An 18545-nucleotide genomic window follows, 5' to 3' on the forward strand; every position below is an offset into this window, starting at 1 on the left:
TGAAATATTCTTAAAGTTCTATTATATTACTATGGTTAATGTCCACAAAACATGATATTACCTTTGTACCATGTTCAAAATGTATTATACTAACAGAAATAAAGCCTTACAGCCACTCTTTTTTTTTCTTTTATAGTTTTGCTGGTGGGACGTGGGACTGGGAGTATCTGGGATTTGCCTCTCCTGAGGTATTGCTGCATCACTCTGTGTTTACATGTTTTTCAGTTTTAACTAACCTCTGCTATTGCAAGTTGTAGCTCACTAGACTGTTAATACCGTCTGACACTCTGGGATGTCCTAGTAATAATGTAAGAGTGTTGTGTGTTGCTGTAAAGTACTAGCAGTCACTGAATCTCATTCTGTGTCCAAAGATGGTGAGGAATCACCCAGTACGGGGATCAAATGCACAGCGTGAGAGCAATTACAATGCAGGAGGCCAGCCGCAGGTACTGCTGAAGACAAAATAACAACAACAAAACATTCTTCAAAATTTGGTGCAGCGTTAATTTTGTAGTCATTCATATGTACTGTCATTATGATAGTAGAATTAATGTAATCTGGTGTTTAGCTGTCAAGGCTGGTCATCTCCTGGAGTATTCCAGATAAACGACTATGCCGTTACTCAACTCAAATACTTAAATAAACCAGAATTCCTGTCCTGTGGTCAACTTCACCGTTCTTGAAATGTGGACACTCTTGTAGTTTGCTTTGTCATGCATTTAGTTTGCCTGTGTGAATGATCCGCATTCAGTCTTTTTAACAACTGCAAAATTATTAGAATGTAAGCTTTTTAATATATTCTGTTTTTCTTATGTTTTAATGCCTAAATACAGTGACCTCAAACAGGATTTGGACACTTAAGCACACTTAAAAAGTATGAATTCTGTTGCAACGGATAATTACTGTACATATTGAACTAAGAGGCTTCTGTAAACAAACATTTTCTCAAAACTAACATTAGCATTCTAAACTGTGATTAATTTTTTTCAATGACTAATGATATAACCAATAAAGGCAGGATGTAAATTCATAAAGGTCCTTGCAGAATAACAACCGGTGTAGTTCATTGTATTAAACATGAACATGTTCTACTACATTTTAACTAAAGCTTAACAAAACGAAAATATCCAAATACTGACAATAGTTAGGTTTTGTTTTTGTGTTCGTAATTATAAAACATTCTTTTTGGGGAGTGTTTTATGTTTTAAAGTGTTTGTGTTTTTTAAATAAAAATGTGTTTAGAAATTTTGCTATATTACATTTTGTTATAATTCCAGGAAATTAATTTTTAAGCGTGACTTAAGTCCAAATATGTTGAAGAGTCACTGTATTTCATTTTAATCCATATTAGTAGTATGGATTAGAGACACTGGCCACGTTTTTTTAAATAATCATTTTATTCACTCTTTTATTCACTACTTATAATATCAAAGTCAGATCTCTACAATGCTCTATTACTTAATTATTGCTCCTTGACAAAAAGCCATGTATTTTTGTAATTAAACTGAGGTTGATGGTTCCTGCAGGAATACTCAGAATTTCAGTACAGACGGAGACACAGGCAGCGGCGTAGAGGAGACCTACTCAGACTGCACAGCCTCCGCAGTAACACTCCTGAACCGCATGACTCCAATGACAACACTTCAGGTACAGCTCCTTTACAGCGATAGCGTCCCCACATAATGTTAGGATAGAAATAACTAAAAGAGCTGCTTTATGTCAGTGTTACTGAGTTTGAAATTACTGTATGTCCAATTTGTGTCTACAGAATCACATGAGGGAGGCAGTACACAAAGGCATGGGATCTCCACGGTGAATATTGTGTTTATATCTAAATATTTCCTAACGTGATACAGCATTCAATTATTTACTTTGGTCACATTTTTGTATTTTGATTAAAATAATTTAGTAAGTATTTGATATTTTCATTTTTGTCAAATTTTCTTTAAAATAGCAATTAAATTTAGTCAATGAAAAATGCAAAATTAAATGATTTTTTACATTTTCATGAACCAGAGAAGATGTTACATGCTATTTAAAAACGCACTGCCGTTGACAAATTTGGGGTTGGTAAGATTTTTTTATTTGTACTTTTTTCTTTAAAGACATTTCTTGTGCTCACCAAGGCTGCATTTATTTGATCAAAAGCACAGTAAAACAGTATTGTGACATTTTAGTACAATTTAAAAAACTCTTTTCTATTTGAATTTATTTTAAAATGTATTTTATTCCTGTGATGAACACTGAATTTTCAGCAACCATTACTTTAGTCTTTAGTCTCTCATGATCATTCAGAAATCATTCTAAAATGCTAAAACATTTTGTATTTTCAATGTTAAAAACAGTTGTGCTGCTTACAATTTCTGTGGAAACTATGATGCATTTTTTTTCAAAATTATTTGATAAATTCAAGGTTAAAAAGCAGCATTTATTTAAAATAGATAGTAATAGTTTAGTAATATTTTTTAGTAATAATTTAGTAATATTATTAATGTCTTAAAGGGATAGTTCACCCAAAAATTCATTTCTGTCAATAATTCCTCACCCTCATGTCTTTCCAAACTTGTGAGACCTTCATTCATCTACGGAACACAAATTAAGATAGACAGCAATGCGACTACTACGTTCAAGGCCCAGAAAGTTAGTAAGGATGTTGTTGGTCTTATGGGTTTGGAATGACATGAGGGTGAGTAATTAATGTCAGAATTTTCATTTTTTAATGATTTTTTTGAGTGAACTATCTCTTTAATATTTTTGTGGAAACTGATATATTTTTTTCAGAATTATTAGATACATTGAAGGTTAAAAAGCAGCATTTATTTAAAAATAGAAATCTTTAATAACACAATGTCTTAATGTCACTTTTTAATACGTCCTTGCTGAATAAAAGTAATAATTTCTTTGAAAAAATTAAAAAATCAATCTTACTGACCCCATTTGAACAGTAGTGGAGTTCCTTGAATTACAGGGTTAGTTCACCCAAAAATAAAAATGATCCTATTTACTCACCCTCTAGGCATCCTAGGTGTATATGATTTCCTTCTTTCAGACAAATCCAATCGGAGTTATATTAAAAATTACCCTGTCACTTCCAAGCTTTTGCATAGAGGGGTGTTTCTCTTCATCAGTCCAAAACAAGTCCAATAAAGTGCATCCGTCCATAATAAAAAAAGTGCCTCACATAGCTTCAGGGGGTGAATGAAGGCCTCCTGTAGTGAATCAGTGTATTTTTGTAAGAAAAATATCTATATTTAAATGTAAGAATCACTTTAATCTAGCTTGCGCCAACTGGTCGTACACGGAAGCAGCTCTGGGCGGATGACGTAAAACGTCGGCGTTGCGCATACACCGCTCAGAAGTGGCAAACGCTGAGGCGATAGGTAAACTGATGCACTTTATCGGACTTGTTTTGAAAAAACCTGCCTATGCCATTCTAATGCTTGAAAGTGTCAGGAGAATTTTTTATGTAACTCCAGTTGGGTTCATCTGAAAAAAGGAAGTCATATACACCTAGGACGCCTGGAGGGTAAGTAAATGGGCTAATTTTCATTTTTGGGTGATCTATCCTATTAACAATGAGTCAAAGAGCATATATTGAGAATTTGAACCCTTTTTATCCCCTCAGGCACTTGGTTCTCTGGATGAAGATGACCCCAATATTTTGTTGGCTATTCAGCTGTCCCTACAGGAGTCCGGGCTGGCCTTGGACCCCGAGCCTCAGGATGCGCTCAGTAACGATGCCTCTGTAGGTGCCAGTGGTTCCTCTCTGCCCTCTAGACTGGATTCTGCCCCCCATACCGCAGATCCCCCCCGAGCTTCCATGAGCAGCTCTGAGCTTCTGGAGCTGGGAGACAGCCTTATGAGACTGGGCAACATTACCAGCCACTATACACCCTTTAACATGAATTCCTACCCTGATGCCTTGGGTAACGCCTTCACCCCTAGTGACCCAGACTGCCTGGACCCTTCCACCAATGCCAACCTGCTTGGCAACATTATGGCCTGGTTCCATGATATGAATCCACAGAGCATTGCACTGATTCCCTCAGCCACCTCAGACGCCAGTCCTGAGCCACCCGTTTTTGGAGAGGGACAATCTGCCAAAGCCCAGGACGAGGATAATGAGGTGGGGAGTCCTGAGCAGGGCTCCTTGTCGCTAATGAAGGAGAGCGCAGATGTGTTGGCATCACAACTTTTGGAGCTAGAATGTGTGGATGATGCACAACCTCCTAAAGCAGAGCCAGACTCTGAGGGTTCAGGCGGGAGTGTAGATCTCACTAGCGCAATTTGTCCTGAGAGCAGTACTGATCGAGATCCGCAGGTTACCGACCTCTCCTTAGAGTGGGAGGAAGAAGTGCACCTAGTGTGAGTCTAATTATGTTTACCAACTGAGTGCTCTTATTGTGCCAAAACACTAAATAAAACAAAACTGCTCATTCAGAAACGGAGAGAAGCGAACGAGGGTTAGACGGGACTCGTCTCGGTTGCGTAAAGCACCGCGTCTGGTGGAAGAAACAGGAAAATGTGGTCAGATTCAAGCTGATGAAAGTCAATGAGAAAAGAGTGGGTCTCATTCACTAACCGTATTTGTGTGTGTATGAATGTTTTTGCACAGAAATCATGATTCATTAATATCTTAGCACTTTTTTTCCTTACATTTAGCATAAAATTTACAACCAACTAAAACTGCACGCATGTAAAAATCAGTCCAGGTGGCCTTAGAAACATGAAATGTTTTAAGCCTAAAAGATTTATATGTGATTATAAATTTGAAGAACTAAGATCTGGTATAGGTTCTGTATTAAAATGTGTTGTTAGGCCTATACTATTTACAAGCCATTATATGGAGATGGTTAGGGCGCTAATTATGCTAATTGCTAACTTTAGGGACGGTTATGTAGAATAATCTGGATTTATTAACATTAGAAAGAGAGTAAGAGTGTAATTTTGTGTAAGAACCATTTTTGTGCACATAAGAACACGGTTATAAGTGAATGTTGCTAAGTATTAGTCACAATGAAATGAAAGTAGCGACAGGTGTTTTCTTCCATATTGCGCTGTACATCCGAGTAAAACAGGTATTTGGAGAAGAAAAAAATGTTAGGTGGGGACTTGGTTATATTCGTTGTTGTGTTGATTGGACGGAGGCAGATCTGAATAGCTTGCAGTTGATTGTAAGAAAGATTTACATGCGCTAAATGATTGGAGAAAGGAACACACATCATCATAGAGAAGTCTGTCATTTTCACTGGAAGATCCAGTTATGACATTTCGATTAAGAATGACAAGATTTTTGTTTCAAGCCACGCAAAGCCACTTTGGTCATCTTTAGAAATTTTGCTGTGGGTGCCATGAGAGAAAGCTCCATCTGTATTAGATTGGAAATTCATTCTTTCTTTTAAGTTGAGATGAACGGAAATTAAATGGATGATTTTTGACATAGTTGTATCTTTCTGAAAAGAAAAAGCAATGTTTACGTTCAGAAGAAAATACATGGATCGATTTCAGGGTTGCCAGGTTTTCACAACAAAACCCGCCTGATTGCTACTCAAACTATCCCAAAAGTAGCCCAATTGCGGTTTGAAGGGGGGTAAAATACACCTTTTTTGTGGGGTTCCCCTGGTCAAATTAGCATTTCAGGTGCTAAATATTAGTCGCTTCAACCCGCGAACGTGAAAAACAACCCGCGGCAACACTGTATAAAGTAGCCCAATTCCGCGGGAGGACCGCAGACTTGGCAACACTGATCGATTCTGTGGTTTTTCCGAATGCTGGAATCGATTCTGAGCTTAGTTTTTAACATGAGATGGTGCTCTAGGCTAGTTTTTAACCGCACACTCAAAAGCTTCAAAAAGCGTTCAACTGAGTATTTTAAGCGTTAAATGTACTTGCACCTTGGCTTTTATGTTTTTATGACGCGAGATTAATGTAAACACAGCCTGCGAACACTCTTGTAATTCGCTTTTTTTATGAATGATTATTTTAAGTTCAAGTGGTGTGTGTAAGGAACTGAAAGCAAGCGGAGAATGGCTGTTTTTCTAAAGCAGGCAGTTCCATCTGTTGTTCAAAACTGCTAAGAATCGATTCAAGAGTGAATTGCGATGCGTTCGGAAAATCAGAGAATCGATTCACGAATTGATTTGTCATGACACCTCTACATGAAAGCTTCAATCAAATGTTTCTTGGCTCTTACAGTTTCTTGGCTCTTACAGAAGCCACCATTAACACCTGAACTTTTTGCCTTTATGAGTTTTTTGCCCTGTTTTGTTTTTAATTTTACAGCTCTCATTTTTAGGAATTTCAATTTGTTGCTTCATTTAAAAACACTAATGTTCTTTTCGTTTAACTTAAGTCACAATGCACATTTCATGTTATGAGGAGTGTTTTGAAATATTCGAAGTGTTACTGTTTGTTCTTCAGCATATTGTCCTGCAGAAGACCCTATTCGCTTACTAAAGGTTACACTTTATGTAAATTTACGCTCCTGAAAATGTGATGGCATTTATTACCTAATATCTATTGTGACTACTACACACAATACCTCTGATTATCCTGTGTTGTGTATTTCATTTGGGCTCATAAATATTATGCATATATACGCATAAAGACACTTCACAGGTCTTCTGAAGCAGTAGAGAGATAACAACAGTGCTTTTGCTTTTTCCGTTTGTTTGCCGAACTCAGTCATTTTCTTTAAAAACAAAAAATGTTATTTTGTGTCTTGTGTGTGTGGCATGTGTGGCCAAACTAATAGATCTGTTAACCAATTATCAAACTTTTGCAGAAGGCCAATCATATCCCTCTCTGACGAAACATACTGTGCAGTAACCAAGAGGCTTTCCAAAGAATTTTCTAGGTTAAATACAATTTAAATTTATAGACAGCATCTGTGGCATGCTATCGGTCACCACATCATCCCTTAGTTTGTGCAACAAAAGCAATGCATTTAAAGCATTTGAAAACTCCAACACTGTTGATTGATCTTAAAATGTATTACACCAGAATATTTCTATTACTGATACTTAATTGTTGGAAGATCTTAGATGTGGGGAAGAGATGTTTTTCTTTCTTTTTCTTTTAATTCTACTATGCTCATCAGTGTGCCTTTTTTGTACTTTTTCTTATTTATATACATTGCCTAATTATGTTAGTGTTTGCTGTGTCAATCAAATAATCAACCTTACATATTCATGAATTGCTAAAAATTCAGTATCTACATTTAGTTGCTAAAAACTTGTTTCTTTTTTCAGATTAGTTTTTGGTTCATGTTGACAACAGCCTCATTTGTTGTATTACACTGAACAGGTTGCCATGTTTTGATTGTCTTCATTACGACTTCACAGGTAGAGTGGTCTGTGGCTCTAGAGAGGTGTTTTTTTTTTAATGACGTCATGCTATAAGGGGAAAGAAAGAATAGATTATGTAGAGTTGGTGATTATAGTTGGTGTTATTAGTTTTGTTTGTTTCTTTTTTTTTTCCAGAAAATTTTACATCGAAAGTGATGGCCAGTTTTTACAGGTTTGACCTCATATTAAATCATCCTGCATAGTAATGATGTTTTTTTTTTTTTTTTGGAAACATGACCATTAACTTTGCATTGTCATTTAGCACTTTCATAGACTATACTTGATACATTCCCAGTTTGTATGATGTGTAGCCAATAAACAGAAAGTATTGGTAAAGGTTTGCTCGGATTAAAAAGTTTAAAGTGCAGCCCTGTTTTGTTGTGGTTCATTAAAAACTAATGCAACATACTTGCTTAATTTAATTTTAATGACATTAAACAGCAAAAATTACATTTTTTTTTTTTTAATTTATTTTGAAAATAAGGATCAGTTTTTATTGGTAAAGTAAAATATACTGAATCCCTTATTCAATAATTCGTTTTCAAAACGAAGGACATTTTTTTTAATGGACATTTATTGTAGAATTTGGCTGTTATCGCATTACAGAAACAAAAAAAGGACGGTTTAAATCAGAAATGACTTTACAAGACACTTGTAAACGAAATGTTAAACTAAAATTAAATCACTAAAATTTGTAACAACTGCACAGGTAAAAAGTAAGTTATAGTAATTGCAGTCTCCGGAGCGTCTGCTTCATCCACCATCCATCCAGGAGAATAATCCGGATTGAAACAGGTATGAAGTCTAGAATTTACGTAAAACTTCGAAGATTTCTAACGTCTGTTTCTGTTTCTCTAAATTTTCCCTTCTTTTTTTGATTTCAAGAAGGATTTCTTTTCAAGAAATGTTATCTTTTTCTTGGAAAAAAAAAAGTTATACAAAGCTTAAAAATAAAATTTTTGAACATTACGGATGCTAATATTGTTTTCCCCTTTACTTTAAAGTCCAGGGGACTCCACAGAGACACTGCACGGTTACGGAGCACCAAGTACAAGGTGCTGGCATCTGAGGAAAAAAGTCTCCACCAAATGAAAGGGTAGACGACACATTTTCAGATTGAAAAATGGAAGGGCTTTTCATCCAAGCTTGTGTATGAGTGTTTTCTCCCTCCAAAATCTTTGTGCTTTAATGAAATGTTTCAATGGCATTTATTCTTCCTTTTCTCTAATTAAAATTCCATAGCCTATCAAAGCACCAGAGTCTGTGTCAACAATTGTCACATCAAAGTCTATGTTCTACCAAGTAACCGCTTCTTTCTATGTTTGTTCAAAGTGCTTTTCTGTCTGCTACTCTCTATTCAATAACCAGCACTTCTTGTGATCAGGGTGTCTATTATCAAATAAGAGATGTCATTAAAATATAATGAAGAGGACGCACAGATTTGTGGTTTCGTCCAGGACCAGTACTGTGAGAAAAGTACTGCTTTAACTTGGTTGATCCCAACTCAGGCCAGTCCTCAAGATCAATTTGATTCAGGCACATATTCTTGGTAAGTAATGCAGAAATACTGTCCTTTTGTTCCTTACTGACAAATGTGCTGCATTTCTAATATCACCTATACCAAGTATTCAATTAATTAAAGGATATTTACATTAAATTGGTAAACTTGAATATCTTGGGGTGAGTGCATCATCACTAGTCACATATCCTAATTTGAAGCATGGTTAAAATGTTTTTAAGATTCTTTTATGTAACAGCTGCATAAATGCATTTATTTCTTTGCTTAGGCCCTGAAGAGGACTTGCCAAGAATAATTGAATACCTGGAGTTCGTCTGTCATGCACCATCAGAATATTTTAAATCAAGAAGCTGACCTCTACCAACAATGCAGTTCGTCCAGAAAAAGGCTACGTTTGGACTCGTATAGGATGGACGCCTGCTGTTGCCATCAAAGTAACTGTAGGGTGAATTTTATTAACAGGAATTTTCAGTACAGTTACAGGCTACGTCAGAATGAGTGGTGTTTGTCATTAAACATAGTAAATTGTCTACAGTCACATTTCACAATTACATCACATTACAACTCAAATTTACAAAATTTTTCAGAACTCTCAGCTTTTGATAGTTAAATGCAGAAACCACAGTAGTCTACACTACGACACAGAGGTCTACAAATTGAAAATGGAAACTGTAAATACAAAGTTAATTGTCTTCCAGTTCTGTGAGGAATGGGTCGTCTTGAGCTTAGGGTGCCTGTTCAGCTTTCAGTATCTTGCTTTTGTTGAGATGTGGTGAGTCTGTACTGGTGTCTAGAAGATGTGCCTAAAACAGAATCCAACTCTTGATTTAATTTTAGCTGAAAAGTTGAGGAAGCATGTATTTTTGCCTATGTTTTATTGATTAAAGATAATTCCTAAAACTTACATTGCTTAAATTGATGACAGTGGAGATTATGTCTCCAGTGGCCATCTCATTATTGACCAGGTTTTCCAAAGAGGAGGTTTCCTTGAGCTGTGTCTCCTGGTCATGCTGCTTAATCTCCTCCACTGCACTCCTGCAAGACATTGAAGACTGAATATGTCTGTATCCACAAATGTACCTGGAAAGAACCAGGTATCGTTTTTTCAGTATTTTTCTACTTACTTTTGTAGCTCTCGTTTAATGATGAAGTATTCATCTATGTGTCTTTGTATCGCTGACATGATGATGACCAAATTTTCGTAGTTCTCTACAGTCAGGTTTTCTGTATAGCCACTCCTCAATGGCTTTTGATGCTTATTCTTGTTCATCTTCTTAACCACCATATCCACATGAATCATGTCCGTAGCCTCGAGTTTGGCATGTGGTGAGTCCTGTTCATGTTAAAACATTAAAGGAGAAGTCCACTTCCAAGACAAAGATTTACATATAATGTATTCACCCCATTGTCATCCAAGATGTTCATGTCTTTTTCTTCAGTCGTTAAGAAATTATGTTTTTTGAGGAAAACATTTCAGCATTTTTCTTCATATAATGGACTGCTATGGTGCCCCGATTTTGAACGTCCAAAATGCAGTTTAATTGCGGCTTCAAACGATCCCAAATGCTGTTGTAAACGATCCCAGCTGAGAAAGAAGGGTCTTATCTAGCCTAACAATCAGTTATTTTCATAAAAATAATGCAATTTATATATATACGTTTTAATGTCAAACGCTCGTCTTGTCTTACTGTGCCTAAACTGTTTTTGTTCCGGTTCATGACAGTTAGGGTATGCCGAAAAACTCCCATCTCATGTTCTCCCTCAACTTCAAAATCATCCTATATCACTGTTTTACCTTTTTTGTTAAGGGTGTTTGATCTTGTTTGCATGTTCACTTTGTAAGACTGGGTCGGTACTTCTGCAGCGATGTAGGATGATTTTGAAATGATTTTTGAAGTTGAGGGAGAAAATACGATTCGAGTTTTTCGACATACCCTAACTGTCTTGAGCCGAGAGCAGGGCAAGACGGGCGTTTGAGAATAAAAGTATTTAAATTGTATTTTTTTTTTTAATGAAAATAACTGATCTTTTTGCTAGATAAGACCCTTCTTCCTCGGCTGGGATTGTTTACAACTGCATTTGGGATCGTTTGAAGCCGCATTTAAACTGCATTTTGGAAGTTCAAAATCGGGGCACCATATCAGTCCATTATATGGAGAAAAAAGCTGAAATGTTTTCCTCAAAAAACAATTTCTTTACGACTGAAGAAAGAAAGACATGAACATCTTGGTTGACAATGGGGTGAGTACATTACATGTGAATCTTCATTTTGGAAGTGGACTTCTCCTTTAAAGTTTTAGCTTTATGAACAAAGACTAGATTTTCATTGAGAAACTTTAAAATAATTGACAGAATCAATTATTAGTTTAATAAATAAGGTATTCTGGGTGGTCTTTTTGAGGCCAGTTCACACTGCACCGACAGACACCAACAAACATGTTTGTCTGATCAGTGTGTTATCCAGTATGCTACCGTTGGCATCTGCTGGCGTTAGTCGACACTTATTTTTGCTGACTTAACACATTGAAACAATGTTGAATCAATTCTTGAAACATCTAAGAAGTGATGTACTATGATCTGGTGACTGTCTGTGTTGGTCTGCATCTGTCGGTGCAGTGTGAATTGGCCTTTAATGGCCCAAATCAAAAGAGGCCACCTACAAGTCTATGATTTTCTGGTCCATACCTTGAACAAGGCATTAACTGTTGGATGCTGTTGCTCAGCCTGGTGTTTCTGTGCTACAATGAAATTGCCTTGTATCCAGGCATCAAACATTGAAAGCATTAGGCCGCTAGATAAGATGAATGTAGAGAAGTACAATAAGGTCCAAAACGTGTTTCCTATTTCATCTCTGGAAAACATGAGTAACGTTACTGTGAGTTCATGCTGGACATAGAAGAAAGCTTGTGGGTATTATGATGAATGCTTCTGGAAAGTAGAATGTATTATGAAAGTTGTACTCTTGTAATTTCTTATAGATATCCGTCCATGAGTCTTGGGTTATGCAGACAAACAAAGTGTAAAATGTATGAGGCAGATTCTCAAAGGCTGATGGAAGAGTAGTACTGAACATGTCGACCCCAGCAACAGTAAAAGCCTGAGAAACAATTAAAGCAAATACAACTTAATTGCTCAAATTGACCAACAAAGATTTAAAGTGTAAATATGTATACATACCAGAATGCCAACCATGCTTATAAAAAATATTATTTTCATCTCTGAGAAGGATTGCAAAGTGGCTTTCAGTGTCCTGTCCATGTCTTGTATGGAAAAAAGACACAAGATCAGACGAATCAAACGTAGACACCTAAAAAGCACAAATGAACTAGTGAGTATACTGTGTGGAGTGTAATTTTATAACACACAATGTTAGTAATAGTAGTAGTTCATTCTGCTGGTTAGTTGCTGTTTTTTATAAGTAGTGAAATACAGTTGAGGTCAAAAGTTTGCGTCCCCCGTTTAGAATCATTAAAAATGTTAATTTTCCCACAATAAGAGGAATCATGCAAATGTATGTTATTTTGTATTTAGTATTGACCTGAATAAGAATACATAATACAAGAATACATAAAATATGTTTACATATAGTCCACAAGAAAGATGGATCAAGGAAAATTTCACTTATTTTGTCCTCTGGGAAAACATGTAACTATCTTCTGTAGCCTGAGAAGGACAGTACTAAAATAAAAAATATTTTATTAAGAAAAATGTACACATTTCCATTCTGTTCAAAAGTTTTCATCCCCTGGCTCTTAATGCATCTTTTTTCTTTCTGGAGCATCAGTGAGAATTTGATACTTCTGTAATAGTTGCATATGAGTCCCTCGGTTGTCCTCAGTGTGAAAAGACAGATCTAAAAATCATACAGTCATTGTTGGATCAAAATAATGGGTTCAAAATAATATGCAAAAATGCTAGAAAACCAAAGAATTTGTGGGACCTGAAGGATTTTTCTGAAGAACGGCAGGCAGTTTAACTATTTAGGACAAACAAGGGACTCATGAACAACTAACTAAACAAAAAAACACAGCTGTGGATCATTCAGGTAACAACACAGTATCAAGAATCAAGGGGATGTAAACTTAACTATTGTTTCCTCTTGTGGACTATATGTCAACATCTTTTATGTGAAATATCCTATTCAGGTCAGTACTAAATAAATGATAACAACTCTGAAAGGGGGATGCAAACTTTTGACATCAACTGTAAAATATACTTTCTATGTTGTAACTTTTAACAGCTTTAATGTAAGAATTCCACACCTGAAAACTGCAAATGCGATGGGATTGCTAGTGATCCGGTATCCCACAAAGAGAGTCAAGGTGATCAGGAGGTTCATTATGTTTGCCCTGCTCTGGAGAGATTTTAACACAAAAGTCATTGTGTGAGACTGTAACTGTAATTTTTGAAACCAGCACAATCAAGTTTCAGAGATTAGAGATTTTGGCATTAGCATGCCACAAAGTAATGGGTTAAAAGAAAACTAAAAGGCACATTTCACGAACATCATAATTATACTAAAAAAAAATTATTTAATATATTTTAATTTTTTATAATTAAAAATCATAAAGTCATAGAGTTACAAAGCAGAAAATAAATAAATAAATAAATAAAATGCCACCTGAAGCAATTACTTTCATGTTAGTATTTTCTTTTGTAAATAGCTTATAGTATTTGTGGAAAGTTCCTTAAAAAAAGAAGAAGAAAATAAAAGAGATAACTATACCTTCCAAAACATCTTAAAGCCATTATACCACCTGGCCAGAATTTCCAATATGAAGACCATCAAAAAAATCTGTTGACATAAATATAACACTGATCCGTGTTTCTAAAAGTGGAAAGAAAACGTGTCATTATAACCTTTTATAAAATAATACACAATATAAATGCCGAAGATGCAAAGGCAATGGGACATGCGCAAATAGTCATTTTCACCTGTGAAATGCTTGTGATTGTTTGGAGGATTGCGATTATGATGTCGCTCACAACACAGCTTGTTATCAGGAAGTGGAGGAAAGGCTTCAAGTAGTTTATCTATATATCCAACCAGAAAACTCCATTACTTTGTCATTTCTCTACCTGCCTAACTTAGTCAGGCTAATTCTTGATACATCAATGTTTCACGGACAGCAGCGAATATAAAAAGGAACGGCTATTTACTAGGGTTTGTTTTGTACTATTAATTACATTTAATTGCAAACAACAACTGTAAAATATTTGACCTCTTGTTCTTCGATATCGGGTTTTTTGCCCTGAAACTCCAGCCATCCCGATTTGGTATTCGCTGACACAGGCTGAACCTGAGGTGTTCACATCAAGTAAGCATTTCATTACTGTTTTAGAACATAATTCAGAGAGATTAACAACAATGTCATATTTGTAAAAGCTGCTTACTTGTGGCTGTACGGGACGCACCCTGTTGTTCATTTCAGCGATTGCAGACAATTGAAAGATCCGTTGTTTTGTTACTTTCACATGACAAATAAACGAAACGTCCGTTTTAATACGTTGGCTTTTAAAAAGCTTCAGAACGTCATCCGTCAATGAATCGACGTTTTAAAAGAATCGGTTGAATGAACGAGAGATTCAGTAAGTAAGACAGTAAGTGACATAAAGTCGTCACTATCTGAATAGTTACTGAAAAAGCAACAAACAAGGGGAGTAAAATACAAAGATGCTTAAAACAAATAATCAAACAAGAAAAAAAATGAATGTAAAAATATATACATAACAAATGCATTTACAGTAAGTAGTATAGTAAGTAGAAACTAAATAATGTAACAAATAATATTTTACACATTTCTATTAATAATTTTTTTGTCTGTTTTTTAAATTTTAGGATTGGGGATTTGAGGGTCCCTGGCATCAATGATTGAAAACCCAGCTGACTTAAAGAACAACACTCTCATTTGCAGACCGACAAGGAGGAGGAGAATGATTGCCCAGATGCCAGAGCATACAGGCAGAAAGAAAAGGTTTGATTTTCTTTTTCCTCCTCTTTTAGTCATTCTTTTTTCTTTTTTAAGCTTCGGTTGTAAGGTTATATGACCATTGTTATTGTAGAGTTCTACTTATTATATCGTAACCTACTGTAACCTCTTCATGTGATGAAGCAGAAATGCTGTGGAATTCTTTTATTTCTTGGTATTTATTTAAAGACATTAAAGGGCTCAGCTTCAGTGAGATTGAAGGAAGGGAGTATTTGTTTCTGCTGGTAAGTATTACTAAGAAGTAATACTGTATGTAAAAAAGGAAAGGAAGGAAAGGACGTGTGGCTAAGTATGGTGACCCATACTTGGAATCTGTGCTCTGCATTTAACCCATCCAAGTGCAGACACACAGTAGTGAGTAGTGAACAAACACACGCACAGTGTGAACACACACCTGGAGCAGTGGGCAGCCATATTGCTATTGCTGCGGTGCCCGGGGAGCAGATGGGGGATCGGTGCCTGGCTCAAGGGAGTCACCTCAGTCGTGGTATTGAGGGTGGAGAGAGCACTGGTTATTCACTCCCCCCACCTTCAATCCCTGCCGGACCTGGGAGTTGAACCAAGTGGCAACCTCCCGATCTCCCTCTTGAAGCCAACACGGAAGTGACTAAAACTGCAATTCATCGACTGGCTGCTAGAGACTGGCTGCAAAAGGGAGTCAATCCTAGACTCCCCATGTTAAAATGCCCAACTTTACAGCCTGGTTCAAAAAGTGTTTTTGGTCTGTATAGCTAATGTTGGCCTTCATGTCAACTGTGAGGGGGGTGAATTTTTTTATAACTCATCCGTTTAATTTATATTAAGCCCTAAAGTTCTGCATAATTTAGGGCGTGGCCACTTAAGTGACAGGTGGATTGCTGCTGCTGTCACCACCGTCGCGCTAGGTGGGCATGGTTTCAGCATCAGCTCAACCCACGTCCCGCCTATTTGCCCATTTTCAATTATCCGGGAGTGACGTGCAATGACGTGATTCCAAGATGGCGACGGCTGACTCCCACCCACTAAGAGCTTCAAAAATGATCTTCAGAAACCTACGGGTGACGTCACGGACACTGCGTCCATGTTTTTTACAGTCTATGAGTTGAACCCACAACCTTTCGGTTACAAGCCCGACTCCCTAACCATTAGGCCTTATGTAAGTACCAACCAACCTCATTTAAGAAAGCACTAAGTGCAAATAACAGTGGGTTCTATTTACACTAAGTGCAAATAGCTATAGATTCACACTATGTTAAAATAGCAGGATTTTCTGCTTTTTATAATACTTATTGCAAATAGATGCAATTATCTGCACGTCAGTATTGTAGTACATTAAAACAGTATGCAGTAATTACGTATTGAGTTTAAATTATAGTTTTAATTCAGTTTATTAAATGGATGCCTTATTCGCTTGTTAAGTGATGACGTCTAACGAACGCACCAAGGAATGCTGTTTTCAGATCCAAGCCTCAATTTATTTCACTTGCGAATACTATCTTAAGAGATGTTTATGAGCACTGTTTATTCATATCTGTGAGGATTTTCAGTCAGGTTTTAGACCGTACCATAGTACTGAGACTGCTCTTATTAGAGTTACAAATGATCTACTCTTGTCATCCGATCGTGGTTGTATCTCTCTGTTAGTGCTACTGGATCTTAGTGCTGCGTTTGATACTGTTGACCACAACATTCTCTTGAATAGACTTGAGAATTATGTTGGCATTAGTGGTAGTGCATTGGCATGGTTCAAATCGTATCTATCTGACCGCCATCAATTCGTGGCAGTAAATGATGAGGTATCATATCGATCTCAAGTGCAGTATGGAGTACCACAAGGCTCAGTACTAGGGCCGTTACTCTTTACGCTTTACATGTTACCCTTGGGTGATATCATCAGGAAATATGGTGTTAGCTTTCACTGCTATGCTGATGATACCCAGCTCTATATTTCTTCGCGGCCTGGCGAAACGTACCAATTTGAAAAACTAATGGATTGTGTAGTTGAGTTAAAAAAAAATTGGATGACAAGTAATTTCTTACTGCTAAATTCTGAAAAAACAGAGGTGTTAGTTATTGGGCCTAAAACCTCAGCGTGTAATAACCTAAAACACTGTCTAATACTTGATGGCTGTTCTGTCAATTCTTCGTCATCAGTTAGGAACCTAGGTGTGCTATTTGATGGTAATCTTTCCTTTGAAAACCACATCTCTAGTATTTGCAAAACTGCATTTTTCCATCTCAAAAATATATCTAAACTATGACCTATGCTATCAATGTCAAATGCTGAAACATTAATTCATGCGTTTATGACCTCACGGTTAGATTATTGTAATGCTTTATTGGGTGGTTGTTCTGCTCGCTTAATAAACAAACTCCAGCTGGTCCAAAATGCAGCAGCTAGAGTTCTTACTAGAACCAAAAAGTATGATCATATTAGCCCGGTTCTGTCTACACTGCACTGGCTCCCTATTAAACATCGTATAGATTTTAAAATCTTGCTAATTACTTATAAAGCCCTGAATGGTTTAGCTCCCCAGTACCTGAGCGAGCTCTTATCGCATTATAGTCCCTCACGTCCGCTGCGTTCTCAAAACTCTGGCAATTTGATAATACCGAGAATATCAAAATCAACCGCGGGCGGCAGATCTTTTTCTTATTTAGCACCCAAACTCTGGAACAATCTACCCTACAATGTTCGGGACGCAGACACACTCTGTCAGTTTAAATCTGGATTAAAGACCCATCTCTTTAACCTTGCTTACACATAACAAATCCACATTCTTATAATTCAAATCCGTTACAGGATTGTTAGGCTGCACTAATTAGGTCAACCGGAACCGGGAACACTTCCCATAACACCCGATGTACTCGGTGCATCGTCAGAAGAATGGCATCTACGCTAATATTGTTTCGTCTGTTTCTCTCTTATTCCGAGGTCACATTAACCACCAGATCCAGTCCGTATCCAGATCAGATGTTCACTGCAGTCCCCCGGATCCAGTCCGAACCCAGCCCAGACGGTGGATCAGCACCTAGAGACGACCTCTACAGCCCTGAATGTCAGCGGAGTCCACATCAACTAGATGAGCCCCAGAGACGGATCCACATTAAAGACCACATCACCTAGACAGCTGTCGGCACAAGACCATGGGAACTTTGGCCAGAGGAGAACTGGCCCCCCGACTGAGCCTGGTTTCTCCCAAGGTTTTTTTTCTCCATTTGTCACCGATGGAGTTTTGGTTCCTTGCCGCTGTCGCCTATGGCTTGCTTAGTTGGGGACACTTTCTCTTAACACAATATTGCATTTTATTTTATTGTTTTTGATTAACTACCTTTACCTATAATGTGAGTGTTTAATGTTGCCTTTGGCATTGTTGATGTACTGTTTCCTATTTAATACTGTACAGCCGCCTTGTCACAATTCTGTATTGTTAAAGGCGGTATATAAATAAAGGTGACTTGACTTGACTTGACATATAAAAATTTAAGCTAAATATTTTCAAATTTATGGTGTACACTACAGTCTCCATGCTCACAGTGTCCCAAACACAAATGATTCTTATATATTTTTTATTTATATGAATATTCTTGTTGTCTGGCTATCTGGGATTTCGGTATGGAGTTAAAAGGGAGGATTATAGTTTTTTTTTGGTAGTATTGTAATACATTGTGAGTGTATGTTAGCACCGTTTGTTGTTTTCTTGTGGCATC

At 36.8% G+C, this 18545-nt stretch overlaps 3 protein-coding genes and 1 long non-coding RNA gene across 8 annotated transcripts in view; 3 read left to right on the forward strand and 1 right to left on the reverse strand.

Moving 5' to 3' along the window:
* Positions 1-7754, forward strand: part of ankib1a (ankyrin repeat and IBR domain containing 1a) — a 38495-nt gene extending 30741 nt beyond the window's left edge. For 2 of the 3 annotated variants that reach the window (XM_051137006.1, XM_051137005.1), the window contains 5 exons: positions 137-188; positions 372-446; positions 1527-1647; positions 1769-1812; positions 3626-7754. In XM_051137006.1, the coding sequence (XP_050992963.1) occupies positions 137-188; positions 372-446; positions 1527-1647; positions 1769-1812; positions 3626-4369 (1036 nt within the window). In that variant the 3' untranslated portion in view covers positions 4370-7754. The remainder of the gene's footprint in view (positions 1-136; positions 189-371; positions 447-1526; positions 1648-1768; positions 1813-3625) is intronic. The other variant, XM_051137007.1, reaches the window with a different exon arrangement.
* Positions 5022-9824, forward strand: gatad1 (GATA zinc finger domain containing 1). The gene is given in 8 exon segments (XM_051137232.1): positions 5022-5078; positions 8351-8416; positions 8418-8477; positions 8589-8648; positions 8731-8765; positions 8767-8889; positions 9126-9229; positions 9232-9824. Coding segments are annotated over 8 exon segments (588 nt in total). The 3' UTR covers positions 9315-9824.
* LOC127182127 (cation channel sperm-associated protein 4-like) lies at positions 9559-14355 on the reverse strand. 2 transcript variants are annotated; one of them, XM_051137246.1, is made up of 11 exons: positions 14260-14355; positions 14088-14165; positions 13801-13899; positions 13592-13693; positions 13128-13219; positions 12043-12172; positions 11826-11962; positions 11551-11656; positions 9990-10198; positions 9771-9900; positions 9559-9668 (listed from the first exon to the last, which is right to left on the reverse strand). In XM_051137246.1, the coding sequence occupies exons 1-11, from the start codon at positions 14290-14292 to the stop codon at positions 9591-9593; spliced, it is 1194 nt and encodes a 397-aa protein (XP_050993203.1). In that variant the 5' UTR covers positions 14293-14355; the 3' UTR covers positions 9559-9590. The 2 variants fall into 2 exon arrangements, with proteins under 2 accessions (XP_050993203.1, XP_050993201.1); XM_051137244.1 differs by having other exon boundaries at positions 11551-11716.
* LOC127182131 (uncharacterized) lies at positions 13831-18302 on the forward strand. Of its 2 annotated transcripts, XR_007829849.1 has the most exons (3): positions 13831-14029; positions 14130-14183; positions 14705-18302. It is a non-coding gene; the product is annotated as an uncharacterized LOC127182131 (long non-coding RNA). The 2 variants fall into 2 exon arrangements; XR_007829848.1 differs by having other exon boundaries at positions 13831-14183.
* Positions 18303-18545: the final 243 nt, after the last annotated feature.

The sequence above is a fragment of the Labeo rohita genome, chromosome 19, assembly GCF_022985175.1.
Source record: "Labeo rohita strain BAU-BD-2019 chromosome 19, IGBB_LRoh.1.0, whole genome shotgun sequence".
NCBI lineage: Eukaryota > Metazoa > Chordata > Actinopteri > Cypriniformes > Cyprinidae > Labeo > Labeo rohita.